This window comes from Gigantopelta aegis, chromosome 12 (genome assembly GCF_016097555.1).
Source record: "Gigantopelta aegis isolate Gae_Host chromosome 12, Gae_host_genome, whole genome shotgun sequence".
Classification (NCBI taxonomy): Eukaryota; Metazoa; Mollusca; class Gastropoda; order Neomphalida; family Peltospiridae; genus Gigantopelta; species Gigantopelta aegis.
In genome coordinates, this window is record NC_054710.1 from 17,856,268 (window position 1) to 17,883,623 (window position 27,356).

The following is a 27,356-nucleotide window of genomic DNA, read 5'->3' on the forward strand; positions in this document are numbered from 1 at the left end:
ACATACTTTAAGAATTTGATAAATTTGCAAATTAGATGTAAATTAATCGAGTTCACAGCACTAGGTTTATTGACATTTAATCAAACACATGCATTCATAGTCATCAAATAAAAACATTTCAGTAGCAATTTTACACTGAAAGCTGTCCAGCAATACTTTATTTTGATGTAAGGATATCCAAAATGATGTCATTCGAGTTTAACGTCATTTCCATTCAAAAAGATACCACATCACACATTCTTACATCATTTGAATATCTAGTAATGGCAGACTGGAAGTTGCGTGTACAGTTTACAAAACCGAAGTTGCGTGTACAGTTTACAAAAATGTGTTGTATATTAAGCTTGAGATTATATGATAAGGAGATTATTACCCTCGTGTATTTCGGTATCGTCAGTATCATATATTAGGAATAAAAATAATGTATTATGCTTGTAAGAGGCTCGCATAATACAATATTTATTCCTAATATAAGATATTGACGATACCGAAAAACACTTTGGTGGTAATATATATATATATATATATATATATATATATATATATATATATATATATATATATATATATATATATATATATATATATATATATAAATAAAATAAAAGGTAATTAATTTGCTTGCTTTAATGAGTAAATGGAAAAATATATAACAGATATTTTATTAATTAATAATACATTTTTTTAGTGTTTTATAAAGGCAATTTGATGATTATTTATTGAAAAAGGCTTGTTTAATCTCAGTGCAACATGGTGCTGATTAATGCAAGATGGTGTTAGACCATTGAGGCATGGTGCCGCACCATGCTAAAACAACCTGGGAAAACACTAAACAGGGAGAGGGTGCTTTAATGTCCTTAGACTGAATGCAACTTGGTTGAATATTGTATTTAAATAAAGACTTAAGTTTTGAAACTAAATATTTAAAAAATCACATATTTTCGTTTTTTATTCACTTAACATGGTAATATGTTTAACCTTTAGACTACTGGATTAATTTTTAACAAAAAGCACGTTGAGTGGGTACAAGTTTATAATTTTTACTCACATATATTCACTTAAATGTTTGATAAATACATGAAATAAAGTTCATATATGAATCGGTAAGTATTATTTTCATGTTTTTTTGGGGTAATTTTTATTATTTTTAGATCAGCTAATGGTGATTAAAATTAGGCAAAAAAATCAAAAAAGTTGCGTTTACTTACGGGCATTTGTGGCCAGCTGGCCAGTATTTATGTCCATTATTCCCGATAACAATGGTTTTCTGACCAGAATTATTTTTTTAAACCCGAACTACGATTCATATTGCAATATTTGGTAATTTTCGATGTTGGTAAAACGATCAAATTTATTATCAAATTAGCTGTCACAATCAGCTATTGATCCCAGAAAATGACTGCGACGTGCCACCATTGTTGTCAAGCGAAAATAATTGCCGAAAACCGCTTTTTGAAATCAAAATTTCAAGGTATTTTCAATTGAAAAAATCAAAACAAAAGCCACCATTTTGAAAAAAATTAATTTTTCTTTTATTATATTTCCGTTTCCGGTGAGTTTTGTGTGCAAAACTGCGGGAAATATGAATTGGGGAATGAACTGTATACAGTGTATAGTATGTCGACTGACGTGACGTCGGGCGAGATATCTCGCCTGCAGTACTCAGAAGGTTAATTATGTGTCACTAAGACGTGTAACATTTTAGGTTTATATAAAAAAAGTGAGTGGTTTCTTTCATTAACAAATAGCAATAAAATTAGGGCTTCTCAAACAAATTCAGTTTTTAAGCTGATGTTGCCAAGTATGAAACTAAAAATAAGTGTTTTGAATATATTACTTTAACACAGACAGTATTGTAATCTTTTGAGTATAAATAATATTTAAATTAGACAACCATCTGTAAGATTACAGTATTACAGTGTTTGAATCAGCAACCAACCAACAACTAGACTTAGTCTGTACTATAGTCTGTCCCATAGGGAATGTAGTCCTTCCCACGGGGAATGTAGTCCGTCCCACGGGGAATGTAGTCCGTCCCACGGGGAATGTAGTCCATCCCACAGGGAATGTTGTTCTTTATACTATGGAATTTACTACAAGTTTTTTTTTCTTCTGAATTGCACAGAAAAAAAGAGGGTCTTTTTAAATTTCCAAAACACTTTTACCTTTCTTGTTACGTCAAACCAAACTGAATTTGTTTACAAAACAAACACATTTTTATAGAATGATGGGACGGACTGTAGGTGGTTACCTCCCTGTATCACTGATTGACTACGTGTATTGTATGACCCAGATAAAGTGTAATAGTAGATGACAAACCAGTAATTGAGAGGTTTAGGGGTTATTGCTACAGGTACATAAAAACATTGGAGGATAATAGCAATGAGTAATTGTGTAATTTGATTTTTAACTTATAAGGATTGAGAGTGGAGCATTGCATTATCTTTAGATGTCTATGTTGGCTAATAATTGACTTTGAGAAACCAGTAGCGGGACGTAGCCCAGTGGTAAAGCACTCGCCAGATGCGCGGTCGGTCTAGGACCAATCCCCGTCGGTGGGCCCCATTAGGCTATTTCTCATTCCAGGCAGTCCACCATGACTGGTATATCAAAGGTCGTGGTATGTGCTATCCTGTCTCTGGGAGAGTGCTACTAATGGAAAAGTGTAGCTGGTTTTCTCTAAGACTCAATATTACCAAATGTTTGACATCCAGTAGCCAATGATTAATAAATCAATGTGCTCTTGTGGTGTTGTTAAACAAATCCAACTATTGGGAAACCAACTATGGGTGGGTGTAGTTGATTTGATCATTGTGTCGTGTACTGTATAATTAGACAAAGTTGACACTGTCTTGGTTTATGGTCAACTTGCAGTGAAGACTACCACCACCACACCAAAGACTCAAACAACTACGCTCAGGATTTTTAAAGTCAAACCTGCAGTTGCAGAAGTTAGGGGTAAGCAAATGACCTACCTCTGTCACCCCTGGTTCACTTTGGACTCAACCAGATTAGTTGTGTTGGGGCAGTCCAGTTTTAAATATTTGGGTGTGACAGGGTTAGACTGGGTGTTTCCTACAATGAAAAGCTTTAAGTTATTTTTATTTTTCATTTATTTTCCAATCATGTCCAATTAAAGTTAAAGCATGCAATCTTGGGCACACACATCGGTTATCAGAGCTTTCTGTGTGGGACATTTGGTTAAAGATTCTAACCCCTGCAATTAAGAAAATGTCCACAGTTTGCGGTATGGTGCATATACATGTAGAAGATTCCTTGCTACCAATGAAAACAAAATATAGTGGGTTTCCTCTCTAAGACTATATGTAAAAAGAAATTACCCAATGTTTGACATCCAATAGCCAATGATTAAATAAAGCAATGTGCTTTAGTGGTGTCATTAAACAAAACAAACTTTAACTTTATATATCGTAAAACGAGAATTAACTAGGTCTTAACCACAATATTAAATACATTGTGAATAGGCCTAGTTAATTCTCATTTGACAGTATCTTACTCTAAACTGTCACATTTGACTTGTGACATGCTTAATAAAGTTCGTGGTGTCATTCCTTTCCCTTCTAGCTACCGGGTGAAATGTGCTGGGGTGTTGTTGCATATTGCTTGACCTTTGTGGGAAACACTCAGTTTATCTAACATTTGCACTTCAAAGTTGGGAGATAATTTTTTTTTTTTTTTTATTTTTTTTGTTCTTTTTTTTTTTTTTGTTCTTTGTTTATTCCAGAGAACTTACAATTTATTCAGTACTAATAGTTGTGGGGTTTTTTTTAAAGTTGTTTTACAATTCAGTTACACATGTTCCTACTAATTCATGTTACTGTTATTACTTTTACATTCAAACTATTAATTATCTTAGAACACGATTCACTATTAAACAGATTCACTATTAAACAGGATGTCTGGTTAGTTAGTACTACATGGAGCTCATATAGCATTCAACAGCAGGGCTCGAATCTCATCACAAAAGTATGCTGGCCCCCAAAAAATATCTGGGCCACTAAATTTTCATTTTAAGTGGCCCAAACCTTTTTTAGGTATCTCAGACACAAAATATTTATATTTTTGACAAAAACCATGTTGAGTGGGTACAAGGTTATAATTTTTACTGACATATATTCACTTAAATATTTCATAAATACATAAAATAATTGAATCGGTAAGTATTAGTTTTGTGTATTTTTCAGATTTTTATGATATTTCTGATCAGTTAATGTTGATTAAAAGTAGTAAAAAAAATGGAAAAAGTTGTGTTTACTTCCGGGCATTTGTGGCCAGCTGTCCAGTATTTATGGTCATTATTCCCAATAACTGGTTTTCTGACCATAATTTTTAAAAAAACAAAAAAACACAAACTACGATTCATATCCCAATATTTGGTGATTTTTGTTTTTGGTAAAAATTAGCTGTCACAATCAGCTATCGATCCCTGAAAATTATCGCGACATGCCGCAATTGTTGTCAAGCGAAAATATTTGCCGAAAACCACTTTTTCCGCTAAAAAATGAAAAATCTAAATCTAAAAACACAGGAAGCTGAGTTGTCTTCCGTTTCCTGTTAATAAATCGTTTCCGGTGAGTGTCATGTGCAAAACGACGGGAAATATGAATTGGGGAATGCACTGTATACTGTGTACAGTATGCCGACTTGCGAGACATCTGTCTCGCCTGCAGAAGGTTCAATAATTGAAAATGTTTAATTATAAAAACTAATTTTTAATAAGCATAAGAAAACATGAAATATGCTTGAATAAAGTAATACTGATTTGAAGAACCACTTCTAGATAGCAAAGATACCAACATACTTAATATTGAAATGAGATGGTCGGAATGGTTAGGAATTGGATCAGGCAGTCTTTTACTTTAGTGTTCTTGTGTGAAAAATAAAGCAAAGCTTGGTTACTGTTTATCGTCGAGTGTTGGTCTACCCCTTATTTTGCCCCTCTGTACAATGTACAAGCAGACTAATCTTTTATGTAGTTAAAACCACCCCCACCCCCTTAAATGGAGCAGTGAGAAATGGCCAAGTTCAACCAGACCAACCAGAAAAAAGTCTGTTAGACTGGTTTTGCGCTTAACGGTCGGAAACCAATCAAATAGTTTGATAATGTTAGCGAAACATTATCTGGCTGAACTTGGGCTTGGTCTGTTTTATCAAGACTACACATAACTACATCTGGGCAATAAAATCAGTGTTTATAAATGGATGTCGGCAAATTACGGTAAAGCAATATGTTCAGTTTTGCAAAATACAAGCAAAATTTTAATGTGGAATTAATATATGTAATATGGATAATATTTTTAAATATTTATAGTCACCCAAACGGGACTATCGACGCATTTAGTGACTTGGCAATTTCAAGCCCTGAAACAGGAAATTTGATTGGCTAGCATATAAGAACCTCTCTAGTTCATTATTGGAATACACAAATTTAATTGGTCAGAATTTGAAATTCTCTAGTTGATTGGCTGGTACAGAAGAACTACTCTTAGAAGGGCACAGATCATGACTAAGTATTCTATTTAGATAAAGATGCTGTGAGTCCATTACATGTTGTTGGGTGTATTTTTATTATTATTATTATTATTATTAAAGTTCCGTCAAACTGGTCTCCTGAGATGTAGGTTATAGCAGTAATAATGAGTTGAAATGGTCAGATTTGAAGAAATCAACCAGTTGAGAGAGAGAGAGGAGGGGGGGGGGGGGGGAATAAACCAGTTTGTTTACAGTGTGGATGTGTGGATTGAGAGAGACGGAGAGAGAGAGTAATAAACCAGATTGTTTACAACGTGGATGGGTAGATTCAGAGAGGGAAGAGAGAGAGAGTAAAAGACAGATAGGAGAGAGAAAGACAGACAGAGAGAGAGTTAAATTGTCTAAAAACCTGTTTTAAATGGTCACATTCCTTTCTTTTACAGAGTAAAATGTTGGAGCTATAAATTAACTTGTCTTCGATAACTGACTTGTCTTTGTTAACTGTATAATCGTTTACGCCCTAGGTCTTGTATATATGATTTATCGCCATCATGTTTGAAATTGTAATTTGATTATAGAAGCCACTACAACTACCACCACTACTACTACTACTTCAACAGCAGCGACCGCATCTTCCCGAGGTATTTCATTGTGGACATCATGATGCATTGTCGCCTGCGCAGACACAAGGCGTGTTTGTCTGATGCGCTTCCGTTGTCTTGCACACAAATATTGTTGCTTGCTTCATCATGCCTGTTGGAATTAGACTGTTTGCCCTCTGCGATAGCACTGAAATGTTTATGGCTTTAAGGCGATCACTTGAATTTCTTTGATTATGGCATGTTAGGGGGTGGGGGGGGGGGGGGGGTGGGACGGAGCTCAGTGGTAAAGCGCTCGCTTGATGCACAGTTGGTCTAGGATCGATCCCAGTCGGTGGACCCATTAGGCTACTCAAAATTACCAAATGTTTGACATCCAATAGCCGATGATTATTAAATGAATGTGCTCTAGTGGTGTCGTTAAACAAAACAAACTAACTTTGACATCCAATAGCTGATGATTAATAAATCATTGTGCTCTAGTGGTGTCGTTAAACAAAACAAACTTAGGTATTTCAGTGGTAGAGTAGGACCCATTGAACTCTGCAATAAAGCTCATTGTTTTCCCACCATACCAACGATTTCATTTCCACTTAGATCAAAGTGATTCTTTAAAATTGGTGGAAATGAAGAGTTTATAAAATGATTCGGATGGGGCAGGTTGTCGTTTTTCCCATAACATCAAAATAATATGGGTGTACATAAAATAATCATTGATATTCCCTACCCACTCCCCTTTATTAAAATTATGAAATAGCCTTAAAAGTTTAATACAAATAACTTTCCAATATTGAAAATGGTCTCTTGATTTGATTATTTTAAAAAACTTAGCTCATCAAAGCCAAGGTTCTAGCTGTATAATTTAACAATTCCGGCTTTGAATATCCGAGATTATTATTATTTTTGTAAATTATTATTATTTTAATTTATTTCCTTTAAAAATTAAATTGGTATTAAAGGATGTATATGGTTGTTAGATGCTTTTATCATGCTATATCGCTGTTTTACTTTTTTCCCAAAAAAAATTCTCATGCATGACTTGGCATTCAGTGGATGGATAGTTTGGTTTTATTCTTCAGTTTGACTTCAGACATATTTCATGGATTTGCATTGTGTGTCTGTGTATGCCGCCGATTCACTAGTCGAACAAACAGCCACTGTGCGCTGCTTCCACCTTGTTTAAAGTCCGGTGTTTCTGTGTAAACGTAGCTTACATGTATATGTCTGTTATATCATTTCTCGAACAGTGCTTTCAACTTGATCATTTAGTAGCCTGACCTGTTCCGTATGTCGACACCAAGTTTATGAATGGTCTCTACTCTCACTGATAGAGAAATATTATTATTTTCTGTCATTGTCTTGCTTTGTACTTGGTTTGTGTATGAAATTGCATCTGTACTTCTGTACATCCGTCCATTCTGCAGATATAAATGTTATGAAAAATATTTTCGGTCATGAACTGTCAATATCTGCATGAATTGGTTTGTTTCTTTTTTTTCTTTTTTTTTTTTTTGTTTTCTTTTTTTTGTTTTGTTAATTAAATGTTTTTTGGGTTTTTTTTAAAAATATATGCTATATATAGGAAGATCTCATTACGTTGAAGTGGCCTGAAGCTCAGTGATAATTACTGGATTAAATACTCCGCTGTTACAGCTTACCTGGCTTTGTGTTCATCATCTTCAGTTAATAGTAAGAAATTGAAGAATTCGATAAGGGAAAAACATCTCTTACTAAGGCAGAACTGGTCGTTCAGTTTAACTTGTGTTATTGATGTTCCATCCAATAAGCTCTCAACCCTGACAGTGTTTTTTGTAAGATTTATTTCTGTGACAGTAAGCAGAATTTAAAATACAGAATAAGTAAAAAGAAGAAATGTGTTTCTTTAAATTAATTTAATATTTCATTTTTGATTACCGGTAGTTTTGTGATGTGAGAAATATTTTCTTTTTAATGATAAGCAGTTTCACAAATGTCATTAATGTATTTATCAATGTGCTCTAGTGGTGTCGTTAAACAAAAACAAACTTTTAACATTAATGTATTAAAGGAAAATAATCATTACTCAGAATTTGTAAGATCGTGATGGTGTATAGTGAGCAGACCACATTTGTAAATTAATTCCGTGGAAATGTTTGATTAAAAGAAAATTCAATAGAAGTATTTTCTTTTTAGCATAGAATTAGAATAACAAATACAGGAATCTTATTAAAGGGAAATAACTGCATACCAAAAATGTTGAAGATCAGAATTGAGAGTACCTAAACAAAATGTTTTATTTTAAAATATCCATGGACATTTTTCCTTTTACTGGCTTTGGTTTTCAAAAAATTTAGAATGCAGTAAGAAATGTAGAAATCCTATAGGGATGGTTATAGCCCAGTTGTAAAGCACTCACCAGATGTGTGATCTGTTGGAATCGATGAACCTGTTGGAATCGATGGACCTGTTGGAATCGATGGACCTATTGGAATCGATGGACCTGTTGGGTGCGATGAACCTGTTGGAATCGATGGACCTGTTGGGTGCGATGAACCTGTTGGAATCGATGGACCTGTTGGAATCGATGGACCTGTTGGAATCGATGGACCTGTTTGAATCGATGGACCTATTGGAATCGATGGACCTGTTGGAATCGATGGACCTATTGGAATCGATGGACCTGTTGGGTGCGATGAACCTGTTGGAATCGATGGACCTGTTGGAATCGATGGACCTGTTGGGTGCGATGAACCTGTTGGAATCGATGGACCTGTTGGGTGCGATGAACCTGTTGGAATCGATGGACCTGTTGGAATCGATGGACCTGTTGGGTGCGATGAACCTGTTGGAATCGATGGACCTGTTGGAATCGATGGACCTGTTGGGTGCGATGAACCTGTTGGAATCGATGGACCTGTTGGGTGCGATGAACCTGTTGGAATCGATGGACCTGTTGGAATCGATGGACCTATTGGAATCGATGGACCTGTTGGAATCGATGGACCTGTTGGAATCGATGGACCTACTGGGTGTTTTGTTTTTGTTTTGTTCCAGCCTGTAATTCACAACTGGTGTAACCAAAGATGTGGAATGTACCGTACTGTCTGTGGGAGGTGCATGTATATAAAAATGTATTAGAAAAAATCTATTGGCGGCAGAGGTTTCGACCTTCATTATCTTTGTGGTCCACAACCATTTGTCTGATGCTGGATAACTGTAAATAAAAATGTGTTGAATGTATCATTAAATAAAATATTGCATGTATCATTAAATAAAATATTTCTAAAGGCAAATAGTTGCATTCTCAAAATATGCCAGGTCAGAATTATGCACATTGAGCAAACAAAGATTCTGTAAATAAAATTCCTTGGAAATGTTTTTTTTAGTATATGCAGTAATAAATGCACAAATGTTATTAATGTTTTAAAGGGAAATAACTGCATTCTGAAAACAGGTGGTCTTTATTTTGTACCCAGTGATGACCTGAACTTATGAATGAATTTCAGTTTGTTGTGTTAGGTTTTTATTTCAGTATTTTACATTTTTATTTCAGTTTTGTGTATATACTTTAATTTCAGTCCTGTATTTTAGTTTATGTAGTATTATTGTTGTGTTTTTGTACCTTTTTTTAGTTAAGCCGACAGAGCCCACAAGAGTATTGGTGTCATTGAAAGTCAATGAAGGTAGTTAAGTCTTTCTGTGTTATTGGCATGATATCCATGATCTGTTCACCATGGCTTGGTTGGTCGGAACTTGGTAAATTTCTGACTTTCATACAAATATGTTGATAGCATTTTCAGTGAGTTAAACTATTAGTAAATTTCTGTCGTAGGTTGGAACATTTGATGGCATTTGAATGATACTTGTAGCCTTGCTTTACATGTGGGAACATTGGTAGTCTTACTCTAGTTTGAAATATCTCATGGAATTTCAAAATTGGCATTTTAGTTGGGAATGTTAGTAAATTTCTATTGGAATATTTACTGACATTTTCAATGATTCTTGTTGCTTGCGCAGCTTTGTACAAGAGATTATAGGTAAAATTTCTTGCCAAAGTTGGAATATTTGATACTCTTTTTCATCATGATTACATGTAAATCTTAGCTTGGCTTTATGTATAGAAATGTCCGTTAGTAATATCAGACAGGTTTAAAACCTCGATCTATCATTAGTAATATCTGACAGGTTTAAAACCTTGATCTCTCACTCTCTTTGAATGTTAACTGTAGCTTGGCACCATGTTTATTGCTTTGTGCTAGGGACAATTCACACAATTCTGATGAAGATTTTTATACTTCAGCATTTCATATGGTATCTGTAGCTTGGCATTTTGCTTTATGAATGGGAATGTCAATAAATGCCTGAAGTTCATTGGAATATGAGACGTCAGCTTGTTAAGATGTTTATGGTTTAAATCATGCTTTTCTTAGGTTTAGTATCAAATTGTGTCACATGACATTTAATGGCATAAGGTACTAGCGCAAGATAGCGTCATTTTCACTAGCTGTTTCTATTCGTAATGAGGTCACTGGTATAATTTCATGAAACATGGTACATGTGTAGCTTATATTTGAATAGCTGTTTCTATTCGTAATGAGGTCACTGGTATAATTTCATGAAACATGGTACATGTGTAGTTTATATTTGAATAGCTGTTTCTATTCGTAATGAGGTCACTGGTATAATTTCATGAAACATGGTACATGTGTAGTTTATATTTGAATATTGTTTTCTTATATCCTTTTAGTGGATATTTTGTAAAATGGTGGCCTAAATTGAAATTGCAGTATTCGTCAATGACGGCATTGACATGGTAAATCAAACATGGGCAAACATCTGGCTTAGATTCCAGCAGTATGTATTTGGAAGAATGGCTTGTTTGATATTAATAGAAAAGTATGTATTTCTAGCATTCAACATGTTCTGTGATTCATGCAAGTCAACTGGATGTTCAGACATAGGCACTTGACAGATTAGTAGGTCTATACATGAATAAAATTCAAAATTTGTTGTATATCAGTAAACTTAATATATTTCCCCAATATTTTGCTTATACTCTCTTCATACATGACAAATTTATTGCCACTTGACGTGTATTTACATGATATACCAAAAATTTCTATCCCTACTATATATAGGGATTTTCTTATTTCTGAAATATCGATTACCTGCTAAAACCCAGTATAGCAGAAGACACAAAATATCAAATTAGATCATGTTGTATACTTAACCATTTTTCATTCACTTTATTTTTTCTGCAATCAAATTAAATAATGGACACCATACCTAAAAACATTCTGTCAAGCACGGACATTGTGGTAGTTAAGGGTAAAAATTCGGACAGAATGTTCCAGCTCGTCTTCTTGGTCAATAACTTAATGAACTTTTACAAAACAAAGACGAATATATGTTAATATGATGGCCATGTGTCAAACATGTTTATAAACAAACACATGTAGAATGCTATATTTGTCTTTCTTTTGTAAAAAGTTTGTTAAGTCATCGACCAATGAAATGATTTTGCCTGAATTTTGACGCATGTGAAATTTCATATAAAAATGTACACTGATAGTCTGATTCATTTTACACAACATTAACAGTTGTATATTGAGTTAAGAGTATGGTTGGTTGGTGGGGCAGGATATAGAAGCTCATTGCGTTGGACAATCGAACACACATGCACGCGCGCGCACGCACACACACGGAACATTTTGTCCAGTATCGCGTAGTGATTCACTACATAAGTTTCAGAGATTGCTACACAATTTAAAAAACTTAAACAGTATTTGCTAATCAATGTTTAATTGACTGGAAATGTCACTAATGAAAAACAAAATGTTCCCGCACACACACATTCTCTCTCTCTCTCTCTCTCTCTCTCTCTCTCTCTCTCTCTCTCTCTCTCTCTCTCTCTCTCTCTCTCTCTCTCTCTCTCTCTCTCTCTCTTTGTTTTATTTCTGTATGTTTGTGTTAAGTACAGATAGCCCTATTTATCTATCTTGTAATTTCTTGTATGCTGGTAGTTGCAGTGTTCACAGAATGTTGAATTCCAGGTGATATTTTGAATGTTATTTACTCTTACTCTGTTATAGCAATTATCATGGTATCCGGCACGTACGGCAGGGTGGGTCAAATGATCGATCAATATCTGGATTTAGGTACTCGAGCACAGGCTGAGTCTAACAAGTCTCGAGTCCGTTCACAGGACTTGAGTACTCGTACAAGGAAGAGCACTATAATTTTTTAGTTTTTTTTAATTTACGTAATTTTGCCATATGCTTGCCGCCAGTTACATTATAGGGCTATGGGAATATGTGGAATGCAATACAGTGGCATGATTTGGCATCCATGTTCAGTGCTAAAATTAAGATACATGATGCTATTTACTTTATTCCTAGTCTCATTATCACCTAGTGTAGATGTCGGGTCCTGGGGTCCAGGTTGAGTTTGAGCCTCGAGTATTCGAGTCTTAATATTTTGGACTTGTGGAGCTCTAACCTGCAGGTTCTTTACCTTCCCAACTAGTACCCTTCGACTGGTAGGTGAAAGGCCATGGCATATACTTGCCTGTCTATAGGAAAATGCACATAAAAGATCCCTTGCTGCTTTTTGACAGAAGTAAGCTTTGAGACAACATGTGTTTTTTCTTCAGATTTTCTCAGTCAAGTGTCAAAATAATCATACTTCAGACTACTTTTAAAATATGCCGAGTCATAAATATTGCTTTTCTTTTTTGTATCTTGGAAACTTGAAAGTAACTGAGTGTGTTTATTGCCAGGTGCGACTTGGTGTCATTCACTCTGCTAAAGGTGTGTTCACACTGTTGTAGTTTGTAACAGTTTGTAGCATCTGATTGAGTTGTGCTGTGATAATGCTTAGATGTACAATGACGTTGGCTAGGTGTAGGTGGCTGGCTGATTTGCAGCCTGTTTCACCATTTATATGTGTGACTGAATGAAGTGGCTAATCCAACTGAAGGTTCATAATGCAGGATAAAGAAAGTGTTGATTAACACTAGGGGTGGGGTTGTGGGGGTATTTTAGCACTATTGATTTGGGGAGGGATGGAAAGTTGAGTAGCACTCTCCTGAGATGAGACAAATTGTCGGCTTTATCACGTTGAGTAGATGTGGGTGTCTTTACCATCTTCAGTGAACTTTAGTTTCGTCCTGTTAATAGGAAAATGAAAGTTAAACATCCTTTGCTGTTTTTTGTTGTGTTTTGTTTTTGTGGCGGGGGGGTGTTAAGGATTTGTTGGGGGGTTTTAGGGTGAGGAGGAGTAGCTTACATGTATGTTACGACAACAGCTTTTTCTCTCTTGTTCTAGCATTGAATTAACCATATGTTTTTCTACTTCATATAGTTGTATTTCACATGTGCTGAGGCATTGATAAATAATATTGTCATAAAACTGTGCTGATTAATTTGGTATAGATGGGGCTTGTTTTCATCAGTACTGATAGAACTACAGAATTAGTGTAAATGCGATTTTGGAATGGTAAAAACAGAATTTTTGACTTGGTAGTAAACAGACGGTCCCAAAGTGACAACAGTGGCCATTTGGGGAAATGCCACATACTGGCTGTTAACCAAACATTTGAGACGTATAGAACAAAATAATTTTAGTATCCATTACTGGCCCATAGGATAAGAAATCCATCTTCCGTAATTTCACCAAGGATTGGTCACGGATCTTACTAGATAGTCCTAAACTCTAATGGATTTATCCAGACATTCTGTTGGTCCGATCATAGGCCCCTTCCCAAAAGAACATAGCACTGAAAATTCGCAATTTCTGTACTAAAAATTCTCAATATATATATATATATATATATATATATATATAATTATGTCTGTTGTAATAAATTACTTTAACTGGTGTAGTGCATTATTCAGAGGCCTGAAAACATATCCCATTGATGATCTACTCGTGCTAATTGTCTGAATCTCGTCAGACTTGGGACCCTGGCAAAATATCCTGTATAAATCCTTGACTGATAAAGACGGGTCAACACTTCATAATTTAAGTTTACTATAATAAGTTTACTATAATAGTAAAGCATTTAAATAAATAAAACATTGATATTACAGCTGATATTGTCTATAAAGGGACCTTGTATGAAGGACAAATAAGATCCTTCTGTACTTATGTGCAGTTTTTACCTCTATAAAGCGACCTACCAATAAAAATTACATCATTAAATCATTTGTTAACCGGTTCTACTTAGTATCATGTTTTGCCATGTGTACAGCCAACCATGTCCATTCCAAGCATGGAAGAATTGCATTTTATTTTTAGTGTCCAGGCTGAGCATGGAAGAGTTATCTTCTCCTGTGACTCCTTACATCCTGCACGTGCAACCGATGCAGTGGTTTAGTTCGCATGTCAGTCAGCCAGTCACTGTGATTGAAGTCGGATCTTATACATATTTCTCTGTTTCCCTCGATAGATCTAACAAAAGCCAGTGTCGAAGGCTCAAAAGGCCAGCTATGTCAACATTAGAACCACTAGAACTATTTTAAATTGGATATTGTCAAAATGAAGAAGAAGCAATGAAGAAAATTATTAGTTTAAATTTACATAAAATTACTGGTTTAAAATCGCTTCTCAGTTTCTAGCATTAGTTTCTAAGATTACAATGTATAAACTGTTACAAACAAAGATTGCTTTTTACTCCACAAAGTGAATTTCAAGTCATGTGTCATACCGTGTAGATACCGTTCACTGGTCCAATCAAAACATTGCTGTCATACCGTGTAGATACCGTTCACTGGTCCAATCAAAACATTGCTGTCATACCGTGTAGATACCGTTCACCGGTCCAATCAAAACATTGCTGTCATACCGTGTAGATACCGTTCACCGGTCCAATCAAAACATTGCTGTCATACCGTGTAGATACCGTTCACCGGTCCAATCAAAACATTGCTGTCATACCGTGTAGATACCGTTCACTGGTCCAATCAAAACATTGCTGTCATACCGTGTAGATACCGTTCACTGGTCCAATCAAAACATTGCTGTCATACCGTGTAGATACCGTTCACTGGTCCAATCAAAACATTGCTGTCATACCGTGTAGATACCGTTCACTGGTCCAATCAAAACATTGCTGTCATACCGTGTAGATACCGTTCACTGGTCCAATCAAAACATTGCTGTCATACCGTGTAGATACCGTTCACCGGTCCAATCAAAACATTGCTGTCATACCGTGTAGATACCGTTCACCGGTCCAATCAAAACATTGCTGTCATACCGTGTAGATACCGTTCACCGGTCCAATCAAAACATTGCTGTCATACCGTGTAGATACCGTTCACCGGTCCAATCAAAACATTGCTGTCATACCGTGTAGATACCGTTCACCGGTCCAATCAAAACATTGCTGTCATACCGTGTAGATACCGTTCACCGGTCCAATCAAAACATTGCTGTCATACCGTGTGGATACCGTTCACCGGTCCAATCAAAACATTGCTGTCATACCGTGTGGATACCGTTCACCGGTCCAATCAAAACATTGCTGTCATACCGTGTAGATACCGTTCACTGGTCCAATCAAAACATTGCTGTCATACCGTGTAGATACCGTTCACTGGTCCAATCAAAACATTGCTGTCATACCGTGTAGATACCGTTCACTGGTCCAATCAAAACATTGCTGTCATACCGTGTAGATACCGTTCACCGGTCCAATCAAAACATTGCTGTCATACCGTGTAGATACCGTTCACCGGTCCAATCAAAACATTGCTGTCATACCGTGTAGATACCGTTCACCGGTCCAATCAAAACATTGCTGTCATACCGTGTAGATACCGTTCACTGGTCCAATCAAAACATTGCTGTCATACCGTGTAGATACCGTTCACTGGTCCAATCAAAACATTGCTGTCATACCGTGTAGATACCGATCACTGGTCCAATCAAAACATTGCTGTCATACCGTGTAGATACCGTTCACTGGTCCAATCAAAACATTGCTGTCATACCGTGTAGATACCGTTCACTGGTCCAATCAAAACATTGCTGTCATACCGTGTAGATACCGTTCACCGGTCCAATCAAAACATTGCTGTCATACCGTGTAGATACCGTTCACCGGTCCAATCAAAACATTGCTGTCATACCGTGTAGATACCGTTCACCGGTCCAATCAAAACATTGCTGTCATACCGTGTAGATACCGTTCACCGGTCCAATCAAAACATTGCTGTCATACCGTGTAGATACCGTTCACCGGTCCAATCAAAACATTGCTGTCATACCGTGTAGATACCGTTCACTGGTCCAATCAAAACATTGCTGTCATACCGTCCAGATACCGTTCACTGGTCCAATCAAAACATTGCTGTCATACCGTGTAGATACCATTCACTGGTCCAATCAAAACATTGCTGTCATACCGTGTAGATACCGTTCACTGGTCCAATCAAAACATTGCTGTCATACCGTGTAGATACCGTTCACTGGTCCAATCAAAACATTGCTGTCATACCGTCCAGATACCGTTCACTGGTCCAATCAAAACATTGCTGTCATACCGTGTAGATACCGTTCACTGGTCCAATCAAAACATTGCTGTCATACCGTCCAGATACCGTTCACTGGTCCAATCAAAACATTGCTGTCATACCGTGTAGATACCATTCACTGGTCCAATCAAAACATTGCTGTCATACCGTGTAGATACCATTCACTGGTCCAATCGAAACGTTGCTGTCATACCGTGTAGATACCGTTCACTGGTCCAATCAAAACATTGCTGTCATACCGTGTAGATACCGTTCACTGGTCCAATCAAAACATTGCTATCATACCGTCCAGATACCATTCACTGGTCCAATCAAAACATTGCTGTCATACCGTGTAGATACCGTTCACTGGTCCAATCAAAACATTGCTGTCATACCGTCCAGATACCATTCACTGGTCCAATCAAAACATTGCTGTCATACCGTGTAGATACCATTCACTGGTCCAATCAAAACATTGCTGTCATACCGTCCAGATACCATTCACTGGTCCAATCGAAACATTGCTGTCATACCGTCCAGATACCATTCACTGGTCCAATCGAAACATTGCTGTCATACCGTCCAGATACCATTCACTGGTCCAATCAAAACATTGCTGTCATACCATGTAGATACCATTCACTGGTCCAATCAAAACATTGCAGTCATACCGTCCAGATACCATTCACTGGTCCAATCAAAACATTGCTGTCATACCGTCCAGATACCATTCACTGGTCCAATCAAAACATTGCAGTCATACCGTCCAGATACCATTCACTGGTCCAATCAAAACATTGCAGTCATACCGTCCAGATACCATTCACTGGTCCAATCAAAACATTGCTGTCATACCGTGTAGATACCATTCACTGGTCCAATCAAAACATTGCTGTCATACCGTCCAGATACCATTCACTGGTCCAATCAAAACATTGCTGTCATACCGTCCAGATACCATTCACTGGTCCAATCAAAACATTGCTGTCATACCGTCCAGATACCATTCACTGGTCCAATCAAAACATTGCTGTCATACCGTTTAGTTACCATTCACTGGTCCAATCAAAACATTGCTGTCATACCGTCCAGATACCATTCACTGGTCCAATCAAAACATTGCTGTCATACCGTCCAGATACTATTCACTGGTCCAATCAAAACATTGCTGACATACAGACACTCCTGAATTGACTGCCACTGTAAAATGTTTCCGTAACAAGGCTTTTCACTACAAAAATAATCTATTAAATACATTTTGATGTTTAGGAAGTCAGTGGCTGTACAAGGTGTTTCTGGTCATAATGATTGTACTAGCTATAACTTCATTTTACTTCATAGTATATATTTTTTACTAAGAAATTATTGTGAGGTAAAATCCAATTTAATCTATATTACTGATATTACATAATATACTGATGGATAGAAATAAAGGAACACGCAAGTAGTTACATCAAATGTTGACTACAACCAAAATCCTCTTCCACAAGTATCAGGAAATTAACTGTGTTACTGGACGTTGACCCCACAGTACTGAAATGCAGTGTCACAATACATCTCTGTATTTTATACAGACTTAACTACTCCAGTAGTGAATTACATTTGGTCTCAAATACCATGCATTCCCGTATATCTTTCTATCAGTATATTACATATCTACCAGAAACTCATTGAATATACAAACACTGATATTGAAAACAAGAAAGTATATTTGATATGTACATTCAGTCATTAAGAAGGCCTTATTAGCCAGAGACAATTTAACAGTGGCAGAAAATGTATCGGCAGTTTAACATGCTTGAAATGACTGTTAATGATAAAAAGGTACACCTGGACAATATGATATTGGTTTATGTCAGATCTTACGATGGAGACACCCAAGGCAAGAGTTAAGATCTAAATTCTCTCAGATTGGCTGTTTGGTGCATGGTTTTGTTTTCCCTCCTTCAGTTAACAATTACGTTTGAAATGCATGTTGTTGTTTGTTTTCCAGTAATACGTTTTGTTGCATATATATGTATATATCAGTTATACAGTACTTGAAAGAATGTTGTTTGTTACAAGTGTTGCTGAAATACATGTAACAAGACAGTTTTGTTGTCTTGGCAACTGGAATTATGACTGATTTATAACAGACCTGCATAAAGTACCAGGATTAAGTTGAGAAGCATAGAGTAGGGTGAGCTACGAGGAGTAAGTTGAGAAGCATAGAGTAGGGTGAGCTACGAGGAGTAAGTTGAGAAGCATAGAGTAGGGTGAGCTACGAGGAGTAAGTTGAGAAGCATAGAGTAGGGTGAGCTACGAGGAGTAAGTTGAGAAGCATAGAGTAGGGTGAGCTACGAGGAGTATGGTAAGCTATGGGGAGTAAGTTGAGAAGCATAGAGTAGGGTGAGCTACGAGGAGTATGGTGAGCTACGGGGAGTAAGTTGAGAAGCATAGAGTAGGGTGAGTTACGAGGAGTAAGTTGAGAAGCATAGAGTAGGGTGAGCTACGAGGAGTAAGTTGAGAAGCATAGAGTAGGGTGAGCTACGAGGAGTAAGTTGAGAAGCATAGAGTAGGGTGAGCTACGAGGAGTAAGTTGAGAAGCATAGAGTAGGGTGAGCTACGAGGAGTATGGTAAGCTATGGGGAGTAAGTTGAGAAGCATAGAGTAGGGTGAGCTACGAGGAGTATGGTGAGCTACGGGGAGTAAGTTGAGAAGCATAGAGTAGGGTAAGTTACGAGGAGTAAGTTGAGAAGCATAGAGTAGGGTGAGCTACGAGGAGTAAGTTGAGAAGCATAGAGTAGGGTGAGCTACGAGGAGTATGGTGAGCTACAGGGAGTAAGTTGAGAAGCATAGAGTAGGGTGAGCTACGGGGAGTAAGTTGAGAAGCATAGAGTAGGGTGAGTTACAGGGAGTAAGTTGAGAAGCATAGAGTAGGGTGAGCTACAAGGAGTAAGTTGAGAAGCATAGAGTAGGGTGAGCTACGAGGAGTATGGTGAGCTATGGGGAGTAAGTTGAGAAGCATAGAGTAGGGTGAGCTACGAGGAGTATGGTGAGCTACGGGGAGTAAGTTGAGAAGCATAGAGTAGGGTGAGCTACGAGGAGTAAGTTGAGAAGCATAGAGTAGGGTGAGCTACGGGGAGTAAGTTGAGAAGCATAGAGTAGGGTGAGCTGGGTGGAGTAGGGTGAGCTAGGAAGGGTAGGGTGAGCTGGAGGGGTAGGGTGAGCTGGAGGGGTAGGGTGAGCTGGAGGGGTAGGGTGAGCTGGGTGGAGTAGGGTGAGCTAGGAAGGGTAGGGTGAGCTGGAGGGGTAGGGTGAGCTGGGTGGAGTAAGGTGAGCTAGGAGGAGTAGGGTAGGAGAGGTGATGTGAGTAGTGGAATAAGGAAGGTAGGAGGGATGAGGTGGTAGTGGTAAGGAAGATTAGAACAGGAGAAGTAATGTAGGAGGTGTAGGGTAGGAGGGGTGAGGTGAGTAGTGGAATAAGGAAGGTAGGAGGGGTGGGGTGAGCAGTGGAATAAGGAAGGTAGGAGGGGTGAGGTGAGTAGTGGAATAAGGAAGGTAGGAGGGGTGAGGTGAGTAGTGGAATAAGGAAGGGGTGAGGTGAGTAGTGGAATAAGGAAGGTAGGTGGAATAAGGAAGGTATGAGGGGGAGGTGAGTAGTGGAATAAGGAAGGGGAGAGGTGAGTAGTGGAATAAGGAAGTAGGAGGGGTGAGGTGAGTAGTGGAATAAGAATAATTAGAGAATAGAAGTAATGGGGGGGGGGGGGGGGGTAGCAGGGCTTGAAATAGCAGCCTGTGATAAGCAAAAAGCTGTCCATTTTTAAACATCTAAGAGGTGAAATAGAAATTCACTTGCTGAAACCACCAAAACATTGCAGGCCTTATTTCAAGAGATATATTTGAATGATTATCTCATCTGCTATTTAGCAGGTAATTCTGTTATATTTTAATTTCATGATGCTCTAAAATACATCTAAGAGGTCCTAATGTTTCACACTATGTAGCAGGACATACCTTTTTCGGCCTGCTATCTTAAAAAAATAATAACACCAGACCATATTATGCTTTCTATTTCAAACCCTGGGTAGGAAGATTGGGGTAAATAAATGGGCACGGTTGGAAGATTAGTGTGGGAGGTGTAATTGTGGGGTTGAGTGAGTGAGGTGAGGATTGGGCAGGGTCTAAGCTGGATGGTAGGAGGGGTAATTGTTGGATAGAGTGAGTGAGGTGAGGAATGGGCAGGGTCTAAGCTGGATGGTGGGAGGTGTGATTGTGGGGTAGAGTGAGTGAGGTGAGGATTTGGCAGGGTCTAAGCTGGATGGCGGGAGGGGTAATTGTGAGGTAGAGTGAGTGAGGTGAGGATTGGGCAGGGTCTAAGCTGGATGGTGGGAGGGGTAATTGTGGGGTAAAGTGAGTGAGGTGAGGATTGGGCAAGGGTCTAAGCTGGATAAACAATGTTCATGATTTTAGGTTGTATTCAGCTGAATTCAGTTTTGTCTTCAAAATGAAATACAGCAAACCAAAGACTCGTTGAGCATACTCAATTTCAAATAAGCTTTTGAGAAGCTTACTGTAGAATATATTTGCCAAACTGAAAGTCACATATGAAATATAAGCTGAATGTTTGGGTGGTGTAAGGGGAGACAATCGAGTTCTCTACTGCAGGAGGTAACTTATTTAGATGACATAGTCTGTACGATAATCTGTAGCAATTAACATCTTCAAAGTTCTGTTCGGCTTTACAAATATTTCACTTTTAATAAACTTTACTGAGATAAGTATGCTATAAGTTTCATTTAAGGGACCATCTTAAAACTGCCCAAAATACTAAATCATGGATTTAAGATAAAAAGGAATGAGTTGTTAAATCTAACCTCATTTTGTCTAATTTGATATCAGTTACTTTAAGTTGGGTTTGTTTGGGGGTTTTTGTGGGGGTTTTGGGGGGGGGGGGGGGGGTTTCGTGAACTTCATTCTAAGACCATTGAAAGCTTTATGACCACTGTTTTCTAAAAGTAATATTGTACTTGTGTTAGCCATTTTCTAGACTTGGTAAATATCAATCATTGAGAATATGTATGCATTACAAGCATTAGTTCCTGTTTTTATGAACTCTAATTAAATCTCGGGAAACAGGAGTTTATTATAAGGCCTTTAACAACTCAAAGTGTTGTTAATGGATTATGTAGCCTATTTAGTTTTGTATAACCTATTTCATCTATTCATTTGATGTCCTAAATTCAATGTGTTAATGAACAATGGGTAAGTAGTTTGTGTGAGCGCCAGAGAAACAAAACTATTCTTGTAAGTTTAAGTAAATTTACAGTTTGTTCTTGGTATCGATTGAGTTTTCATATGGTCCCTAACAAAACTGCGGGTGTTTAGGGCATGTTGACACGTGCATTATGTTTCAAGCTCTTGTATATGTGCTTTATATGTCCATTATCATCATTATTCAAACATCATCATCATCATGATCATTTAATTTTCGTAATCATCCATATCATTTTAGAGTCATTATATCACTCATTATTATGCTTCACCACATTGATCCTTTCACATTGAGCGTTCAAAGCAAACAACTCAATTTAAATTACAATATGTAAACTTGTTTAATATTCCTTTTCCTTCTTTTAGTAAATTGTTTTTCTATATCAGTAAGTATTTCTCTGAACTTTTGAAGTAAAGTTTAGTAAAAATGTATTTTGGAATTTTAGTCAGAAGTTGATTAAAAAAAGAAATAGGGGTCTGGCAAGGGGCTTGTCCTATTTGCAAATGTTCCAGCTATTTATAGAAATGACGGGACATCGAGGGTGGGGATTTTTCATATTTTTATTTATTATCTAACTAATAATTTGGGATTTGATCACAGTAAACAAATTTAAAATTTAAAATTAATACAACAAAGTGAAATCAGTGGGATGGGGGGAGGGGACGGCTTGTTGGGGTTTTTTAGAAAAATAACACCCATTTAGATTAGGAAAATTAAAAACAAGTAATGAAATTTATTATTAAATAAATTGGAAAGAAATCCACTTTTTAAAAATGTATCTAATTAATAGAACTTTGGTTCTATTTTGTACCATGCTTTGTTACGCTGTTTGTGATTTGTCACCTTGCACGTTTTTCTACTCGCCAGCAAATTTCCGCAACTCACTACCTTTTTTTTTTTTTTTTTTGCCTCTTTTCAGTTGGCGAAGTAGGGGATGGGGGATCTGCTTCAGTCTACGTCAGTCTAGTCGCCATGACATCCCTCGCTCTGTCAGCATGCTTGAACGCCCTCCACTGGTGACCTTTGACCCCGCTAGATCTACCTCCTTTCTGAAGAATGTTCTTCGTATGTGTAATGACATCTTGGTTGTACAGCTCTAAGCATGATGGGACAAAAACACCAAGCCATCAGTCCTGATGAATACCATTCCAGCAATTTGATTGGTCAATAAATAAACAGCAATTTGATTGGTCAATACATAACAACTGATTGATTGGTCAATTCATAACAACAATAATATTTTGTGCAGTTTATTAAATTATTGTTTTTAAGAACTGGAAAAACAAATTCATTCATTTATTAATTAGAAGGATCCAGTGATACTTTCCATTGAACACAGTGATAAATTGTTTTTTAACATAATATAACTTTGCACTCATTTTTTTTTTTTTTTTTTTTTTTTGACTGAAACACAGTTGTGTTATTTATTTTTCACAGTTTTCCTTACATCATGTTTGATTTTATATATTACTTTGCAATCAGGTGAAATTTATTTGTATTCATTGACTTGAAGAATACTGAAAAAAAACTTTTTTTGTTTTCTTTCAATTTTACAGTTTTGTGGATCATGTTTTTATGATAGTTTTTTTTTAAATTAACAAGTGTTGTGGATGTGGTATGCAGACATCCTCGTTATTGTTCGGGGAAAGAATATTTGTTCAGGATTTTCAAAGATCGGAATTTTGTCAATGGATGTTCCCATAATTAAAACAAGATGTCCTTTTTGAACTTGTATTATAATCAGAAAATTGTTTATTTAAAAACTAATCCCCTTTTTTGGCAATAAAAGGCTGAATTAAAAATTTAAAAAACGGCAGAGTTTGAAAGAAAGGATTTTTCTTGACAGTAATCCATAGCAAGAAAGCATCAATAGGTGGATGAAAATAGTTAAAACCATTTAAGAGTATGAAGTAATTATGTAATATGTCGGAATATTTATTGGAACATCTTGAGTTAACAAGGCATTGAGAAGTTGTTGCAAGTAAAAGTCTTTAAACATTACATCTCTGTGTGTCTGCATGTTTCAGGAAATTGTGATGTTTTGGTCGGACATTGAAATGATTGTAATGTATATCCATGTATGTGGCTGGTTTCTCTTAGTGTTTTTAATGTTAATGGTTGTGACACACGACCACAGACATCACACAACATCGATTGGGTTCCAGGGATACAGTACCTGCTAACTGAAAATTACATAATAAAATGTTGGTGAAATTTGAAGAGCAATTAACGTTCTACAAGCATGTAATAATTAAAGGTTTGCAAGTATAATTGTTTTTGATTGGCTTGTAAACAAAAACGTGTTTGAAATTAAGCATGTACACAGTACCAAGAAACCACTGTCATCCACAAAATAAGACCCCTTATAGTTTTATTCTAGTCAGTCTATCTGCCCATGACTTGGTCATGATCAGGAAATCAGGTTTGGGGGTGGGGGTGAAAACATAACACCCATTCAGATTTTTTTAAACATTGAAAAGTAATAAAATCTATTATTAAATAATTTGAAAAGACAACGAGGGTGAGACGTAGCCCAGTGGTAGAGCACTCGCTTGATGCGCGGGTGGTTTAGGATTGATCCTCTTTATTGGGTCCATTGGCCTATTTCTGGTTCCAGCAAATGCATCAAGACTGGTATATCAAAGGCCCTGGTATGTGCTATCCTGTCTGTGGGATGCTACTAATTGAAAAAAGTAGCTGGTTTTCCCTCTAAGACTATATGTCAAATTACCAAATTTTTGACATCCAATAGCAAATGATTAGTAAATCAATGTGATCTAGTGGTGTTGTTAAACAAAACAAACTTTTATTTATGCCATGCTTATGCCATAATAATGTTTTTCTTTGCATTCATGCTGTTGATATTTATCATTGGAAGTTAGCAGGTACCTGTGTGTATGGAATGATGTGTACCACTTTATAATACTGGTAGCTTGAATCGGCCTTAATAAACCGTTGTAATTTATGTGTGAGAAGTGGAGTGTATTTATCACATAACTGGATGTTGTCATATGTCACTATCATGGTACTGGTTTTGGCAACTTAGCATCATTTTGAGAATTTCCAAATCTTTTAAAACAAGAATTTGACCTTTTTTTTCTTTCTTTTTTTAAATTCATGAAGATAATGTTTTGACTATAAATTCTTATTATAATTTTACTATATATATGCATACATAAAGGTTTGTGTTAACCAAAAATGCATGTCTAAAATAAGGCTTCATTTCCCTGATGTTCAGAATTGTCCAATATAAGGCATTACATGATTCAAAGTACAGTAAAACCCCTGTAAACCGGACACCCTTGAGACCAAGTAAACTGTCCAATTTTAAGAGGGATCTGGTTTAGAGAGGTTATTTTCTGTACTGATTTTTTTAAAATGGACTGAAAAATGTCCGGTTTTGGAAGAATTCCGGTTTTGGAAGAATTCCGGTTTACAAAGGGTCCAGATTTAAGAGATTTCACTATATATGGTGCTGTAAAATGAAGTACTACCACATGTTCAAATGATCTCAAGTGAAGCTCTGGGACAACATACCACAACAGGACTGTGTGGCATTTCAATTAAATTGACAACACTATAGTGTTTTATAGATGTATGAAGACTTCCACTGTCTGAAATTGTTTTACCTTCTAATAAACTTTGTTGTAGAACTCGCAAGGATTTTACAAACCTCATAATAAATAATTACTAAAAACAGTAATGGTCTAAGTACTGAAACCTGTGGCACACCTGCTTTTGTATTTAGACAGCAAGATTGGGTGTTTGCTATATAGACTGCTCTGTTGCTTCATGTATGCAGTAGGGATTTGTGAAACTTGTCGAGGCATTTCACAGCTAATATATGTGGTTTGTACACGTGAAATTACTTTTATATCTCTATTTCGTATGGTTAGATAACAAAAACAAAAGACGGCTGTGTGATAAATACATTTTACTATTAAATGGCATACATTGATTACCATGTGAATTGAATATTTCATTTTATGCTTCAGTAATAACTACATGTATGTTTGTGAGAAAAACTATTAGCATAATTAGAAAGAAAAATCTCTTCTCCCCTCCCCCCTTTTTCTGTCAGGTATGCATAGCAAGAGCTTTTTTGGTTACTTTTATTTTTTTGATAGATTTTTTAAAAAGAAATATTTTTATTGATGTTTATTGAGTTTCTATTGCTTGTAAATGTGTTTGATATTGGAAAAAAACAACTAACTTTATGTGTTTTTTAAGTTGTGTTGCAGTTTATATGTTACGAATATTAAATGCTACAGGCTTACAGTTCATAAGGCATAGATCAAAGTTAGCGTAGTGTTAAATAATGGTTTAAATAATGTTTCTCATTTTAGTTTCTCATGATAATGTGCACAAAATGCTTCTTGTAGTAGGCAAAAACTGTGAGACTACTTTTTTAGTCATTATGTATGTAATTATCTCAGTTTAATAATTTAATATTTGGCTTTTATATTACATGTTATGTTTATGTAAATTTATTCAAATTGAGCTATAATCAAGTTAGAAGAAATTAATTCTTTTTTTTATAGTTTTTTTCTTCATTTGATTAACAAGTGTTGTGACAGGATTTTTTAGGAGAAACATTTTGGCACCATTTGTCTTGTTATATTTTGGTTTATATTGTCCCATTTTTGTTACATTTCTCTCTCGCTCTCTTTCTCTTTTTGAATTCCCTTTTTTTTTTTTCATTGTCTTTTGTAAAAACAGTATTATTAATGTCACATCATTTAATTTCATCAGTTGAGTTCATCGCTATTTACTGTCGGCACATGATATATTAGATGTTGCACATAGGTGGATTGGACCTTTCCTTGTCCTTTGTGGCAAGTGACTTACAATTTACATGTATTACATTCTCTGATCTCTTAACTGGTCATTTTTTCTTTACTGACTTTACCTGTCGACCTGATACCTGTTAGGGATCACTGGTTCTTTGTGGGCCCTTGGTTCTATTCCTGTCGGGGGCCCATGGCCCAGTCCACCTTTGACATTTAATTAGTTCATCTGAATGTGTTTGTGTTGATTTGTAAATTGTAATATATTGGATGTTGGCCTGTGTCTGGTTTTAGGGCAGAGTATTGGCTGACATGTATAAGTACTGTGTCTGTTTTTAAGGCAGTGTATTAGTACTATGGTTTTAAGGCAAGAGTATTGACTGACATGTATAAGTACTACATCTGGTTTTAAGGCTGATATGTATAAGTTTGTCTTCACATCAAACAGTGTGTGTTTATAGGTGTTGTGTTCGTATTTGTGTTGTGAACTGTGTATTTTTTGTTTATTTTAATTTTGATAATTAATGATTCGGTGACTCCCAATCAGTGAATGGTATCAGGAATGGGTTTCATGGTGGACAGTGAAATGATTGCAGGAAGTCTCCTCTAGAGAGGTGGGCTATTACTTTGAAATAATAGTACAATCTGGCTACATGAAAGACTTCAAAACACACACACACACACACATACTAAATAATTAAAAATAATTAATTTTCATGAAGTA

General features: G+C 36.4%; 1 protein-coding gene across 8 annotated transcripts in view; it reads left to right on the forward strand.

Annotated features, from left to right (window-relative positions):
- LOC121385766 (fasciclin-2-like) overlaps positions 1–27,356 on the forward strand; it is a 131,576-nt gene that overhangs the window by 76,470 nt on the left and 27,750 nt on the right. For 2 of the 8 annotated variants that reach the window (XM_041516537.1, XM_041516538.1), the window contains 2 exons: positions 2,875–2,958; positions 9,704–9,754. The exons of 1 other annotated variant lie outside the window; for it this stretch is intronic. In XM_041516537.1, coding sequence (XP_041372471.1) covers positions 2,875–2,958; positions 9,704–9,754 — 135 coding nt within the window. Of the gene's footprint in view, positions 1–2,874; positions 2,959–6,071; positions 6,135–9,703; positions 9,755–22,764; positions 23,304–27,356 lie in introns of those variants that run through there. 5 more of the 8 variants (XM_041516543.1, XM_041516544.1, XM_041516542.1 and 2 more) reach the window with 4 other exon arrangements.